The 15,944-nt window shown below is 45.9% G+C and overlaps 1 protein-coding gene across 1 annotated transcript in view; it reads right to left on the reverse strand.

Annotated features, from left to right (window-relative positions):
- NFE2L3 (nuclear factor, erythroid 2-like 3) overlaps nucleotides 1-15,943 on the reverse strand; it is a gene marked incomplete at its 5' end in the record, with an annotated part of 29,041 nt that extends 13,098 nt beyond the window's left edge. Inside the window, one exon of the mRNA XM_011972292.1 lies at nucleotides 15,821-15,943. Within this exon, the coding sequence (XP_011827682.1) occupies nucleotides 15,821-15,943 (123 nt within the window). The remainder of the gene's footprint in view (nucleotides 1-15,820) is intronic.
- Between the last annotated feature and the right edge of the window lies 1 nt (nucleotide 15,944).

A 15,944-nucleotide genomic window follows, 5' to 3' on the forward strand; every position in this document is an offset into this window, starting at 1 on the left:
AACTGGTGATCATGGCTTACTGCAGCCTCAAACTCTTGGGCTCAAGTGATCCTCTCACCTCTCAGCTTCCCTAGTAGCTGGGACTACAGAAGCATGCCACCATGCCTGGCTAATGTTTACTTTTTGTAGAGATAAGGGTCTTGCTGTTTTGCCCAGGCTGGTTTCAAAACTTCTAGGCTCAAGTGATGCTCCCCACTCAGCCTTCCAAAAGGACTGAGTCATGCAGGCCAAGAGTGATTCATGGTTTTCTTTGATGTGCTTTTTTAGGCCTTGGTATCATTGTTATCCTGGTTTTGAAAAATGAATTGGGAAGGTTTATTTAACATCGGAATTCTTTATACTTGGAATATTTGAAAGAATTCCCCTTGAATGCTGTCTGTGCCAGGAGTTTTTTGTTTTTCTGAAGAAACTATTCTGACAACTTTTTAAACTTATTTCATGGGATATACCAACAGACATCCAAAAAGGCTGTTCCAACCTATACTGCCATCTGGTATGTGAGCACACCCATTTCCTCACAGCCCACCTACCCTGGGTTTGTTTCTCAATATTTGCTAATTAAAAGGTGAGAAACACAGCTCATTAGCAGGACAGTCTCGCGGGTATCCGTGTACATAGGAAACAAGGGGTGACTATGAAGACAGTCAGGGCACAACTCTGGACTGAGGTGGGGATAGATTTGAAATGTTAGAGTGTCTGCCTGCTCTTAAAGATGAGCAACTAAAAGAGCCAAGGGAAGGAAGGTAGTGGCTATAGTGGGTATTTTTTCTTTAGCCGGGTAGAGAGAGGCAGGAGAGGAAGGCAGCAAGACCTGGGGGCCATGTCACATCAGTGTTGAAAACCTGGTTTCCTGAGAAGGCCCCTTCCAGCTCTGACACTCCAAAGGTCTATGAATAAGTGACCGTATAATTTATCACCAAACGCATCCACTTTTGAGAGGGTAAGAGGGTACTATTAACAATTAGGCTGGGCAACAAGCATAAACCAGGACTATTCCACATGGTGATCCACCTGAGGCCACAGGGGAAGAAGAGATTGCATAGCTCTTAAGAAACTTTTTTTTTTTTTTGGTAGAGACGGGGTCTCGCCATGTTGCCCAGGTTGGTCTTGAACTCCTGGGGCTCAAGCAATCCTCCCACCTCAGCCTCCCAAAGGGCTGGGATTACAGGTGTGAGCCACTACACCCGGCCACTCTCAAGAATCTGGATAGCAGACTGAATTCCACAAACTGAGGGAAGAAAAATACTTCAACCTGCACAGACTTAGGTATTGAATAAGTATCTTCTTAGATGATCCTTCCTGTATCCATTCGACTTTTCTTTCTTGAGAGCCTATTATGAAGCAAATATAATAAACACAACAAGCATCGTAAGTGATAAACGAGAGGAAGCATTTCCCCCAGGGCTAGTGGGATGCACGTGGAGATGTGCAGCCCAGGTCCCCTTCAAAGGAGGACTTGTGGCTATTCCCGGATACCTGTGGGCGGCCAGCCTCCACCACCCAAGAGCTGCCTCCCCTAAGGTCACACCCGTCCCAGTGTGCCCACATCCCATTACCCGTCAGGTGAGAGTACAGAGACAAGGCCATCTAGGCCCAATGTGGGACAAGTCTGATGCATCCGTGTCAGCCCAGGTGCTGGGTTCTGCCAGCCTGCATCACAATTCGACTTCTGCTTCTGTCTAATCCTGCCTGTCTCCAGTTATTGATCCCAAGGGTTCCCTCTAATAAACCTCCTTCACCCTAAAGGTAGTCTCAGAGTCTGCTTCCCAGAGGACCCAACTTGTAACAGTTAGCAATTATTCTACCTTGAGGGAGAGAAAGGGAGAATCTCAAGGCAGGGAGGGGTGGAGGATTTGCTACTGTAATATTTACAAAGTAAAAAGGGCCTATGGAATTTGTAATATAATTTGCAATTGCTTCTCGGCCTTTTGGCTAGAATCAAGTGTAATATAATATGCAGTCTGCAAAGCCCAAAACAGCCTAGTGGCTAGGAGGGACCAAGTTCAAACTAGCTGAGTAAAAAGACCTATCCTACCCAATAGCTGGGTAACACTGGGCCAGCTGCTAAATCTCTTTGACCCTCAGTTTCCCTATGTGCGAAATGAGAAGATAATATCTAATTCATATTTTAAGGAATTAGTTGAAAACAGCCTCTTCAGGAACACTTCTACACTGCTGGTGGGAAGTGCACTGCTGGTGAGAATGTAAACCACTATGGAAAACAGTATAGAGATTCCTCATAGAACTAAGAGTAGAACTACCATTTGATCCAGCAATCCCACTACTGGGTATCTACCCAGAGGAAATGAAGTCATTATACAAAAAAGATACTTGCATATGCATGTTTATAGCAGCACAATTCGCACTTGCAAAAATACGTAACCAGCACAAATGCCCATCAATCAATGAGTGGATAAAGAAATTGTGAGAGAGAGATATATAGAGAGATTTTATATAGATATATAATATATATATTCCATCATATATATAATATATATTCCATCATATATATATGTATTCCATCATATATATATATTTTATATATATATAAAATCTCTCAGCCATAAAAAAGAATTAATTAATGGCATTCACAGCAACCTGGATGGAAATGGAGACTATTATTTTAAGTGAAGTAACTCAGGAATAGAAAACCAAACATCGTATGTTCTCACTCATAAATGGGAGCTAAGCTATGAGGATACAAAGGCATAAGAATGACAAGAATGGCCAGGCATGGTGGCTCACACCTGTAATCCCACTGCTTTGGGAGGCTGAGGCAGGTGGATCACCTGAGGTCAGGAGTTTGAGACCAGCCTGGGCAACATGGTGAAACCCTTTCTCTACTAAAAATACAAAAATTAGCCAGGCATGGTGGTACGTGCCTGTAATCCCAACTACTTGGGAGGCTGAGGAAGGAGAATCACTTGAACCCAGGAGGTGGAGGTTGCAGTGAGCCGAGATCACGCCATTGCACTCCAGTCTGGGTGACAGAGTAAGACTCTGTCTCCAAAAAAAAAAAGAAAAAAAAAAAATGACAAGAATGGCACAATGGACTTCAAGGACTTGAGGGGAGGGGGGAAGGGCAAGAGGGGTAAGGGATAAAAGACTACAAATTGGGTTCAGTGTATACGGTTTGGGTGACGGGTGCACCAAAATCTCATAAATCACCACTAAAGAACTTACTCGTGTAACCAAATACCACCTGTTCAGAAATAAAAAAAATTAAACATAATTTAAAAATTAAAAAATCAGATATTCATTTTAAAAATAGCCCCTTCATATGTCTAAGCTGCTATATAAACATGAATTACTCCTTTCTACTGCTTTTTGATTCTGAAGATTTGCAATTAATGATTAACTGCCAATAACTCAATCTGGATTTCAAGAGAAAGTGAAACCAGCTAGCCCTGGTAGCCAGTAACTATTATCTCTGCTTTCTTTTTCTGTTTTTCTTCTCAACTCAGTGACAAGGAACTGAGATAGAGTATGTTTTACTAGTTCTATTGTGTATACTTGAGGTTTACAGTTCATGCTCTTTATTTAAAGAATAGGCAAGTTAAACCCATCATTAGGTTACTTTTTATTTGTGAACAGGTGACTTTTACTCTTGTGGGGCTGGGACAATTAAAAAAAAAAAAAGTACATTTTCACACCTGCCACACAGGAAGCTATCGTAAACTTGTGAGCTGGGGCCCTTAGTCACAACTAAACACCTACTGACTTGTACAGAATTGGCACCTGCTGGAAAGGCCCGCCCCACCACATCCCTCTGTGCTGGTAACTGAACCATCCGTGCTCTGCAAGGATCCAGAACATTCTCAGTTTGGGCCCTTTAACCAAAACTGGGTTCTCCTGTCTCTAAAATCCCATGTCTTCTAGGTTTTCTCTTATGGCACTTATCCTGTTCTATCTAAAATCACAAATTATATGGGTCTTTTCTTTCCTACTGGCTGTAAACATGATACCTGCTCTCCAGCCATTCACCTTTGCCACCTGTGTAAGGAGCAGAGCAGAAGAGTCTTGCGCAAAGGTTTTCTGAATCAGTAATGTAATGGAAAGGGGAAGAAAAGCTAGGCTTTTCTCTTCTCCTTGCAGTGTCTCTGAAACCCCTGTCAACTGGCAAGTGTGCTGCTTATGCTGTACTGGGATCTGAGTCATGTGGTAGAGGGTCTGCCCCTGAAAATACCCTTTGTGAACAGCCTCAGCTGCCTTAGCTAGGCCTTTCATTTATTCATCTGGAGGAGGAGGGATGGAGACCTGCTTTGACCTCTAGGGTTGAGAGAACCTTCAAAGACAAAGAACAGCGTGGTGCCTATGAGAAGGATGACATCAGAGGGAAAGTGGTAAGGCCAAAGCACTCTGAGGCCTGTCTCTAGGCTGGAGGCAAGCTGGAGTCATCAGGGCTAGAGAGAAACATGGAGCCAGATAAAGAGAGACTGTGTCCTGTTTGGCCTGGGTGGTTTTTAATAGCAGTTTGTAATAATTACAGCTTGTGTTGATTGAGCACTGGCTGTAGGCCAGGCCCTATGTACATTATCTCATTTAAGCTGCTCGGCATCCCTGTAAGGTAGGTATTGTTATTACAGAGGACTATTACAGAGGAAACTGAGGCACAGAGAGGTTAAGTAGCTTGCCTTAAGTCACACGGCCAGTAAATGACAGAACCAGGATTTGGCAGCAGGCGTTTTTATTTCACAGCCAGTTCTTGGCCACAGTACTGGTTCTTGTTTGCCCCTCCAGGTCCATGTGTGTCCCTGAGCAACTCTAGGGCTCCTGTGCTGGCTGGCTTCCAGCTGGGTTCACCAGGGGAAGGCTAGAGCAGAACACAGGTGTAGCCAAGGGGGAGGGAGGTCAGAGCATTTCCTTCATGATCCACGATGACAGCCCCTCATCCTGGGCTCCAGCAACTCCTTCCATCACTTCTCACTGGGAGCCTCTGGGCACTCCAACATCCCTGTCTGTCCCTGACCACATGGCTGTAAGAAGTCATTCATTTAAGTGTCTTCCTTTGAGCCATCCAGGGTGAATTCTGCTCCCCCGCCCCCCGCCCCACCCGCTCGCTTCACACTGCATCACACAGATTACAACAGCAGTGCTGGCAGGAGCTGACTGCATACAAATTCAGTGAAGCACCTGTCTGCTTGAATATTACTTTATCATGCAAAAGCAGCTGGATGCAATGCAAGGTATGGATCTCATCGGATTGTGATTCAAACCAACTATGAAAAATTATTCATGAGATAACAGGAAACTTGAACAGTGACTAGATATGTGATGATTATTAAAGAATCCTGGCCGAGTGTGGTTGCTCACTCCTGTAATCCCAGCACTTTGGGAGGCCGAGGCAGGCAGATCACCTGAGGTCAGGAGTTCAAGACCAGCCTGGTCAATATGGTGAAACCCCGTCTCTACTAAAAATACAAAAATTAGCCGGGCTTGGTAGCGCACGCTTGTAATCCTAGCTACTTGGGAAGCTGAGGCAGGAGAATTGCTTGAACCCAGGAGGCAGAGGTTGCAGTGAGCTGAGATTGTGCCACTGCACTCCAGCCTGGGCAACAAGAGCAAAACTCCGTTTCAAAAAAAAAAAAAAAAAAAAAAATCCTTGTAAATTTATTTTAGGTGTGCTAATGGCATTGTGGTTATGTTTAGAAGAGTTCTTATGATTTGGGGATATATATTGAAATATTTACAGAAAGTTTTGAGTTAATGGAGGTAGTGGAAAAGTAAGAAAGGAACAATGCTTGTCTTTTCTCTTTTCCTTGCTAAGAAATGTCTGGGATTTGTTTCAAAAGAATAGAGGGGCAGACAGAGAGGGCGAGAGTTAAAGATGAAACATGACTGGCCATGAATTGGTAACTGTTGAAGCTACGTGATGGGAAGGGGGGCATTATCCATCTCCATTTTCTCCACTAGTAATAAATGCTTGATATTTTCCATAATAAGATGTGATATGGACCTGTAATCCCAGCACTTTGGGAGGCCAAGGCAGGTGGATCACTTGAGCCCAGGAGTTTGAGACCACCCGGGACAACATGGTGAAACCCATCACTATAAAGTATACAAGAAATTAGCCAGGTGTGGTGGTGCGCACCTGAAGTCCCAGCTACTCAGGAGGCTGAGGTGGGAGGATCAACTGAGCCTGGGAGGTCAAGGCTGCAGTGAGTCCTGATTATGCCACTGCACTCCAGCCTGGGCAACGGAGTTAGACCTTGTCGCAAAAGAAAAAAAAAAAAAAGTCAAATAGTCTAAACTTACTTCTAAAGTCCCCTGGAGAACGCAGGGAAACAGCTGAAAAACTTGGCAGACATACTCTAGGTAGCTGAAGCTAAGACACAGAGGCCCATGTTCCATGGGGGCGGCAGTAAAGAGCATCACTTATGATTCATTTATTTTGGGTTAAATTATCCCAGTAGGCAGAATAGACCAACTGGTCCTCAAAATACATATTTTTGTATTTTTCCTTATTATGGAAAATTTCAAACATGTAAACAGAATACAGAATCATACAGTGCACTTTCCATGTAACTATTACCCAGTTTCAACAATGATCAGCACTCTTTTATCATCAATACCTTCACCCCTCCCCACTGAATTCTTCTTTAATAGTTTTTAGGTAGGATTTATACACGCAGAAATGCAGCACTTTGACAAATGGAGGCACCCATGTAACTGACACCCCAACCACGATACAGAACATTTCAGAAAGTTCTCCCCTCCTGATATTTTTAGCTCAGCTTTGCCTGTTCTAGAACTGAAGAACGAATTTTTTTTTTTTTTTTTTGAGATGCAGTCCAGCTGTATCGCCCAGGCTGGAGTGCAGTAGCGTGATCTCGGCTCACTGCAACCTCCACCTCCCGGGTTCAAGCGATTCTCATGCCTCAGCCTCCCAAGTAGCTGGGATTACACATGTGTGCCACCATGCCCAGCTAATTTTTGTATTTTTAGTAGAGACAGGGTTTCGCCATGTTGACCAGGCTGGTCTCAAGCTCCTGACCTCAAGTGATCTTCCTGTCTTGGCCTCCCAAAGTGCTGGGATTACAGGCATGAGCGACTGCGCCTGGCGTTAAGCATGAATTTTAAACTGCACTTATGTACAAGCTAGTTCTGCATTCATTGTTTTTGCATGCTAGATCCCCATTCCCCAACCTACCTCCACCCCCACCCAGACAGATGTTCTTTAGAATATATCAGGAAATAATAAAAGGAGCTAGGGAAATTGGGCTTGACTTTTAAGTGCCTGGTAAGTCACTTTGGCCCAGTTTTTTAACTGCTCTGGACCTTAAATTCCTAGAAGGGCTTTCAGCCAGACACTCCTTCCATTCCGGTATTGCTGGACACTGAGGAGCCCTGGGGGAGGAGCACCAAGGCAGAGGACTTTAAGCTTGGGATGGCAAAAGAACCACCTGGGGGTCTGGAAAACTCCAGAGGTATTCATTCAGCCTGGTGGTAGATGGGTGGGCCTGGCAATCTGCATTTTAACTAGTGCCCCAGGAGGCTCTCAATTTAGTCACTGAATTGCCCTTAGACCCTTGGAGAAACTCTAAAGAAAGGCAAGGCCAAAAAAAAGAGAGAGAAAAGCTAGGAAATTAAGTTCTTCCTGTGGTTGAGCTTTAGCAGAACTTCAGTTGGCATTTAGAGTTCTGCCTCCTCAACAAGTCCAAGGCCTCCTTCACATAACAGCTCTTCAAATATTTGAAGTTGGTGATCATGATCCTTCCTCAGTCTGATCTTCTCAGCATGGAACTGCCTCAATTCATTCAACCATTTCCAGTATGACCTCCCCCTTGGGGAGGGAAGGGTTCCTTTCATGCTGAAGTGGATTCCAGTCTTTGGTAATTTCCTCTAGAAGACGAGGGGTGTCCTGGAGGTTTGACCTGGAGCTCAGAAGCAATAAAAGCGAATCATCTGTTGACCATCTATTACTATGCCAGGAACTGTACCAGCCCTTAAACATACAGTGTCATTTAATCCTCATAAGAACTCTTCAAGAAAGATGTTAATTTTCTCCATCTTTTCCACCAATTTGGAAACCATGATTTCTCAGGAAGAGGTGGAGCTGGATGGCGTCATGGTCAGTTTTAAACGTCAAGGAGCTAGGCTATTGTTCCTAGTCATTCTATTAAGTGCTAAGCTATGTGTTGCTCTGAAGGTATTCTGTACATGTGGTTAGCATCTACAATCAACCAGCTGACTTTAAGTAAAGGAGATTATCTTCAATAATCTGGGTGGGTCTCCAATTAATTGAAGAGCTTTAAGAGCAAAACTGGGGTTTCCTTGAGAAAGAAGAAATTCTCCCCGAAGCCTGCAGCATCACAGCTCCTGCAGAGCTTCCAGAGTTTCTGGGTGCCCTAGAGAGTTTGAATTTGCCAGCCTTCCCAATTATATCATCCAATTCCTTGAAATAAATCTGTGTGTATGTGTGTATTTATTTATTCACATTCTACTTGTTCTGTTTTTCTGGAGAACTCTGACAGATAAAGACAGGAACCCAGTTCTCCCCAATTTCAAAATATCACGTCTTGCCTCTGTGACTTGCCCACATTCTGCCAACCACCACCTGCAATTCCACCAAAAACAACTCAGGGATGTACCTCAGCCTAGGCAGGCTTCAGCTGCCCAGAACTGTATTTGAATATCAACATAGATCCAGCCAGGTGCGGTGGCTCACACCTGTAATCCCAGAACTTTAGGAGAAGAGGCAGGAGGATAGCTTGAGCCCAGGAGTTTGAGACCAGCCTAAGTAGCATGGCGAGACCTTGTCTCTGCAAACAAATTTTTAAAAAATTAACCAGGTGCAGTAGTGCATGCTTGTGGTCGCAGCCACTTAGGAGGCTAAGGCAGGAGGATGGCTGTGCCCAGGAGGTTGAGGCTGCAGTAAGATATGACTGCACCACTGCACTCCAGCCTGGGTGAGCAAGACCCTATCTCTCAGAAAAAAAAAAAAAGAAAAAGAAAAGGAAAAAAAAAAGTGACAAGATTTTGAGAATAAACTCTTTGGATCACAAGGCTGCCATGAATGGGAGAGACTTTTGTTTTTACCTTTGAAGGTTTATAGTGAGCAGGAGGTGTGGTTTACTCAGTGCTTAAGAACAGTGACCTGTTCTATTCCTAGCAAGGTCACTAACGTGCTATATAACTCGAGGCAATCCCAAGTTTCACCACTTGATTAATTATAATGCCAGCCTGAAAGTCTGCTTTCCACTGCCCCATCCACTCAGACAGTTGGCATTAAATAGTCAGATGGCCCATCAGGATTTCAGATCTGACCTACTTTCTAGTTGAGACTCGGGCCTTGAAGAACCCAAGACACCTTCACAGCCGTGGTGTCTTTGAAGTTCTGCAAAGCCAATGTCATGAATGATAAGTGCTGAACAGACAGACACTGGCTGAACTGACTTCTGCTCCTAACCCTGTCCCTGGGTGCTGTTTCAGGTGAAAGCCAAGACCCAGTCTCCACATTCCAGCCACTGCAGTTCAAAGGAGAGGACACCAAGTCCTGTAGAAGAAACGTTACAGAGTGCAATAGGGCTCAAAGGGAAGAACAGGAAATGTTTTATGGATGAGGTGATGGTTGAGCTCAGTTTGAGAATTTAACCATAAACGAGAGGAATGAAAGGAAGGCATTCTGGGCAAAGGTAAGAGAGTAAAGGGCAGGAGATCATGGCGTTGTTTGGGGAAAGGGATGGAGAAAGTTTTCTCCTGGAAAGAAGGCTACATGGAGAGGCCCAGCAAGAGCAGCTGGGGACTGGGTCACATAAGCCACAAGGGCAGCCGTGAATGACAAAATACTGAATAAGTAGGCAATGGCGAGCTAGAGGAGGCATCCCACACAAAGCAGAGAGATGAACCAAGGTGTGCTTTGGAAACCTGCACCTGACAATGTAATGGACAGGAGTAAATTGGGGAGGAAGCGGTAGGAGCCCCACCTAAATTATTAACAGTGTATCAACCCTGCTCAACTTGCACTCTTTCATTCAATCCTCACCACCACTTCCTAAGATGCTCTTACTATTCCATTTTACAGATAAGGGAACCAAGGCTCAGAACCGTTAAGAAGTGTGCCCCAGATCACACAACCAGTGTGGCACTGGGATATTCCCCAGCTGGTCTGACTCCAGGGCCAGCACACAAGACCCCTAGACCAGCCTGCATCAAGTCAGGGCTTGGGCCCTGCATGCTAATTTCCCACTGTCTGGGTTGAGAAGTAGGGGTCATAGAAAGAAGGAGAATGACACAAGAGACTTGGCAAAGATGATTTCTCCACAACCTACTAATGGAGGGGAAATATTGACTGGAAAAAGATGGTTTGAGCCAAGCTTCCCCAGGGTTGCACATCAAGCCAGCAAAACCCCAGATTTTCTCAGGAGCACATACCAAGTCCTGTGCAAATGATCTTCCATATAGACCAGCTGCTTTCAGAAACAGCTCACTTAGCTTTTAATCATAAGCAGGCTGAACACCCTGAGAGTTGATGGAAGGAAGATGGTGATTGTTATAGATTGAACTGTGTCCCGAAAATTCATGTTGAACTCCTAACCCCATACTTAGAACATGATCTTATTTGGAAACTGGGTCCATTGCAGATGTAACTAGATAAGTTAAGATAGGAAGGAGGGTAGACCCGTATCCAATGACTGACTGATGTCCTTATAAAAAGGGAAATTTGGCCAGCCTGGGCAAAATGGCAAAACCCTCGTCTCTACAAAAATTAAAAAATTAGCTGGGCGTGGTGGCAGGCGCCTGTAATGCCAGCTACTCAGGAGGCTGAGGCAGGAGAATCGCTTGATCCGGGGAGGCAGAGGTTGCAGTGAGCCGAGATTGCACCATTGAAGTCCAGCCTGGGAGACAGAGCAAGATTCCGTCTCAAAAATAAAAAACAAAACAAAACAAAAAAAACCCAACAACAAAAAAGGGAAATCTGGATACAGACATGCCCATAGGGAGAACGCCATGTGAAGATAAAGGCAGAGCTCAGGTGATGGAGAAGAAACCAAGGAATGCCAAAGATTGCCAGCAAACCACCAAAATGCAGGAGAGAGCTGTGGAACACTTTCTCCCTCACAGCCCACAGGAGGGCCAACTCTGCTGACACCTTGATCTTGGACTTCTTGCCTCCAGAACTGTTAGAGAACAAGTTTCTGTTTAAGCCACCCAGTCTGTGGTATTTGTTATGGCAGCCCTAGCAAACTCATACAGTGACTTAAATGACATCCTTCCCCATACAAAGACAATAGTGCACCTTTAAACTTCCTTTAGTAAAAAAATGCAAATCCCACTGTGAACGCTTGTCATAAACGCACTGTATGTAATTTTAAGACTATTTCCGTAACATAGCTGTGATTTTAAAACGGGCAAATGTCTGAAATTTCTTTTCCAATTGCCCAGGCGTTAGAGACTGTTTTTTATTCTGAAATGAAAAACAATTTTTACTTTAACAATCAAGGACCTTCTTTCTCTTTCCTTTACTCTTAGAATTAAATATTGAGACCAGGTGCAGTGGCTCATGCCTGTACTTGGGCCCAGGAGTTTGAGACCAGCCTGAGCAACATTGAGAGACCTTATTTCTATCAAAAAAAAAAAATTAGCCAGAAGCAGTGGTGCGTGTCGGTAGTCCGAGCTACTTGGGAGGCTGAGGTGGGAGAAGCGTTTGAGCCCAGGAGGTTGAGACAGCAGTGAGCTGTGATGGTACTACTATACTCCAGCCTGCGAGGCAAAGTGACCCTGTCTCAAAAAAAAATAAATATTGACTAGATCAGATTCTTTCTGTGCCCTGAAGAAACCAGCCCAACAGTTTCTTTTCTCTCTTTTCCTTTTGAGATGGAGTCTCACTTTGTCACCCAGGCTGGAGTGCAGTAGAGCAATCTTGGCTCATTGCAACCTCCACCTCCCAGGTTCAAGCGAGTCTCTTGCCTCAGGCTGGGACTACAGGCACGTGCCACCATGCCCGGCCACGATGCCCGGCTAATTTTTAGTATTTTTAGTAGAGACGGGGTTTCACCGTGTTAGCCAGGATGGTCTCGATGTCCTGACCTCGTAATCCTCCCGCCTCAGCCTCCCAAAGTGTTGGGATTACAGGCTTGAGCCACCATGCCCGGCCCAGCCCAACAGTTTCTTCAAGCAGTTAATCAAGAGGTCTTACCAGACCCCTCACCCAGCAGAAGGTCTCTGTACCAGGATAGGAAACCACATCAAAATGACCACAAGCCCTCTCAGTTTCAAAGTGGCAACAACTCTCTGAAATACTGAAGCTGGCTGTAAGCAGCTGTTCCATACGTTTACACATTCAATTCTACAAAAACTGTTCATTTCTTTGTTTAACCCGTGTGTTACCTGGAAGAATGCATGCTTCATCCGTTGTGAACGACTGTGGTTATGAAGGGAAGCGTGTCGGCCCTGGGGAATTCCAGAGTCGGTTTTCAGATAATGATAAGCCCCAGTAAGAAGTGAAACCAAAGCAGTACTCCTTCTGATACTTGGAAAATCCCCTACTCCAAAATATTTTTGCATATGTACATAAATTATGGAAAATTATACTATAAAACTCCTGCAACTCAAATGTAAGCCACTGGAATTATCTATTTTTTAAAATTAAAAATTATGTTCCTAGGGGACAAAGCACTTCCTCTCTTTGAAGTTAACAGTAGCTAACATTTACTAAGCACTTAAGTGACAGGCAAGTTCTAAGCCCTTTACGTGGAATGAACTTTTTAATTCTCACATCAACCCTCTGAGGTTAGCACCCTTCTGATTCCCACTGTGCAGGAGAAGAGAATGAAGCACAGAAAGGTTAAGCAACTTGTCCAAGGTCACAGAAGTAGTAGAACTGGGATTCAAAACCAGGCAGTCTGGGTCTAGCACACCCCACTTTTTTAATAACCAACCAAACTAGATATGTAGACAAAAAAGCCAAAAGGAATCCAGTGAGCAGGGACAGGTGAAGGAGGGTGGGTTAAGGACGGAGGGCAGAAGACAGCAGCTATACAATCCAGGCACCATGCTGCCCTTCCCAATGGGCTTTTCCCACTTAATCAGCACAACTCCCTCTGGAGTACACATTCCTCTCCCACTTGACATGAGACCCTGAGGCTTGGAGTGATTCAAGCAGCGTATGGAAGGGCATACTAGCAGGTGATGCTCCCAAACCCAGGTCTAGCTGACTACAAAGACCAGTGTTGTTTTTCCAGCCCATTTTCTCCCCAAAGTCATGGTTCTAAATTGCAACCTCTTCATTATGAATGGCACAGTCTAGCACTGGAGAGTGGTTAGCGTGGGCAGTGGGAGGCTGAGTCACCCCATCCCAGATGCACTGAGACGTCCCAGATGTCCAGAGAGCCTGAGTACAGTGCAGGTACTTAATTAATGTGCCAGTCTGGGAGTCGGGAGACTCAGGCTCTAGTCCCTCTTTTTGCACTGACATGTGGCTTTAGCCAAATCCCTAACCTGGGCTTCTAGTTTTCTTCTTCTTTTTATTTTTTTCTTTTTGAGACAGATTCTCATTCCGTCACCCAGGATGGCACAATCTCGGCTCACTGCAACCTCCGCCTCCCAGATTCAAGCGATTCTCGTGCCTCAGCCTCCCAAGTAGCTGGGACTACAGGCATGTGCCACCACACCCAACTAATTTTTGTATTTTTAGTAAAGATGGGGTTTCACCATGTTGCCCAGTCTGGTCTCAAACTCTTGACCTCAAGTGATCTGCCCGTCTCAGCCTCCCAAAGTGCTGGGATAACAGGTGTGAGCCACCACACTCAGACCTATTTTTCTTAAGTACAAATTGTATATAAGGGTGCCTGGCCAGTGCATCACACAAGGTTGATGTAAAAGGCTACAAAAGTGAACTGGCCGTGACAACTGTAAGGAGCCAGACAGCTGATTTTTGCCAGATTGAATGTAACCAGGTCATCCCAGAAGTGAACATGGTGCACACATGCCAGCCCAGCCAGGAAGGCACTGCCAGGAGAATGGTTATCGGGGAACTTCACTCTCTCCCCTAGGAAAGCTGGACTCAGAGCCTCCACAGTGGTTTGGCTGGCCCAGACTCAAAAGCTGCCTCTAAGGCAGGCCTGCCAGTCTAGGCCACCCACGGTGGCTCATGCCTGTAAACCCAGCACTTTGGGAGGCGGAGATGGGATGGTTACTTGAGCCAAGGAGTTCGAGACCAGCCTAGGCAACATAGTGAGACCTCTCTCTACAAAAAATTAGCCAGTATGATGGTGCACACCAGTTGTCCCAGCTACTTGGGAGACTGAAGTGGAAGTATCGCTGGAGCCGGGGAGGTTGAGGCTGCAGTGAGTCGTCGTTGCCCCTTTGCACTCCAGCCTGGGTGACAGAGCAAGACCCTGTATTTAAAACCAAACAAACAAAAAACAGCCAAGGGAAGGCCACCTTGTCTCCCAGGTCATGTAGGAGGGAAGTTTCTGAGGATTGAACAGCTTCCTCTCTCTCCTCCCTCCAAGTCCCTGTACACTTTGCACGCGGGCTGGCATTCGGGTGTGGGTGGCAGAGTGCCATCTGCTACAGCATCCAGCACTAGGTTTCAATTCTGTGTTACAGAACCAGGAATGGTGGCAGTGCAGCATGTACTCGCTTATTAGAGGGCAGAGTATTTAGGTTAGACAGACCCCATAGGGTCCAGATTGGATAAGTGAGCGGGGAAGAACCTCCCACAGTATATCCTGAACACAGAAGGATCCCTCCAAGACTCTCACAGGCCCCCACCCCGTTGGTTCCGGTCCCCAGGAAGAGGAAGGGCTCAGATCAGCATAACAGTGAATCACCGAGCACTTCCACACAATGACCCCTCCAGGAGGGTGGAGAAGCTTGTCTGGCAACTGCCTACACAAACGGCAATTCTGAAGAGCAGCAAACAAACCAGTTTAGCCCCAAATCCCATTTTGCATAAGAATGCGCCCCACAAAAACAACACCCGAAGAACACTTGTTGATCACCACTGGTCGATCGATACCAGTTGCAAACACTAAAGTTTGAGCCAAGACAGAATTTTAAAAGTCCCGTGGAAGGAACTTTGAGTAAAGTGGTTTTGTGGAAATTGGTGCTAAAGTGTCGTTACACTGAACTCAAACGTTCCATGGGGAGCACCAGATACTTCAACCAACAGATCTTGGTAAACTTGGTTTCAGAAAGAAGTTAAGCCAGAGAAGGGTTTGGACCCATAAACCAAAGGGAACTTGTTAGTCACTAGGTGACTGTCAAGGTACCTGTTTTCTTTATGGTAATAAGAGGTTACACAAATTCCAGGAAGAAGGATTGCTAGGTGCAGGGGATGGTTAAGTCACAGGGGGACCGCCTGCCAGCTGGCCTCTGAATAGACCCTGACCATGGCTCCTTAATCCAGGGAAGCAGCAAAAACGAACAGCAATTGGGTTGAAATCAGGGCGAAGGCCCTTGCGTTAGGCCGGGAGAGTCGTTCTTAAAAACGTGCATCCTCCCAGAGGTCACGGCTTCCTTCACATCGTCCAGGTCGGGCACGGGTCCCAGAGAATGACATCCCAGTGTACATGAGGTACTCAGCGAAGACAGCGGGCATTGCTTCTCCCCTCCCCATCCCCGAACTACTCTTGCCAGCCATCAAACACAAGGAAAGATGTTCTCTACAACCAAACGGATGATTTCATCCACTTCTTCCTTAAACACCTAAAAGCCACAGCAACAGCACTAGTAGCTTTGCGAACCTGCAAAGCCCAGGGACTAAGGGTGTCAGGACACAGCGAGAGTGGCCCCTGCCCAGATTCGACACAAGCCTCGGGGGCTTCGGGCGGCGTAGACGCCACACTTTGCTCGCGTCCCGCTCTGCACCTACCTCGCTCGCACATCCGCCAGCGTCCGGCACCTGAGCCGTCGGTTCCACAGGTGCCTTCTCCTCTTCCTTGGCGTCCAAGGGGCCACTCCGAGCCGCTCGGGGGTCCCCGCCGCCCCCCTGCACA

Source organism: Mandrillus leucophaeus, unplaced genomic scaffold, assembly GCF_000951045.1.
Source record: "Mandrillus leucophaeus isolate KB7577 unplaced genomic scaffold, Mleu.le_1.0 Scaffold128, whole genome shotgun sequence".
Lineage (NCBI taxonomy): Eukaryota > Metazoa > Chordata > Mammalia > Primates > Cercopithecidae > Mandrillus > Mandrillus leucophaeus.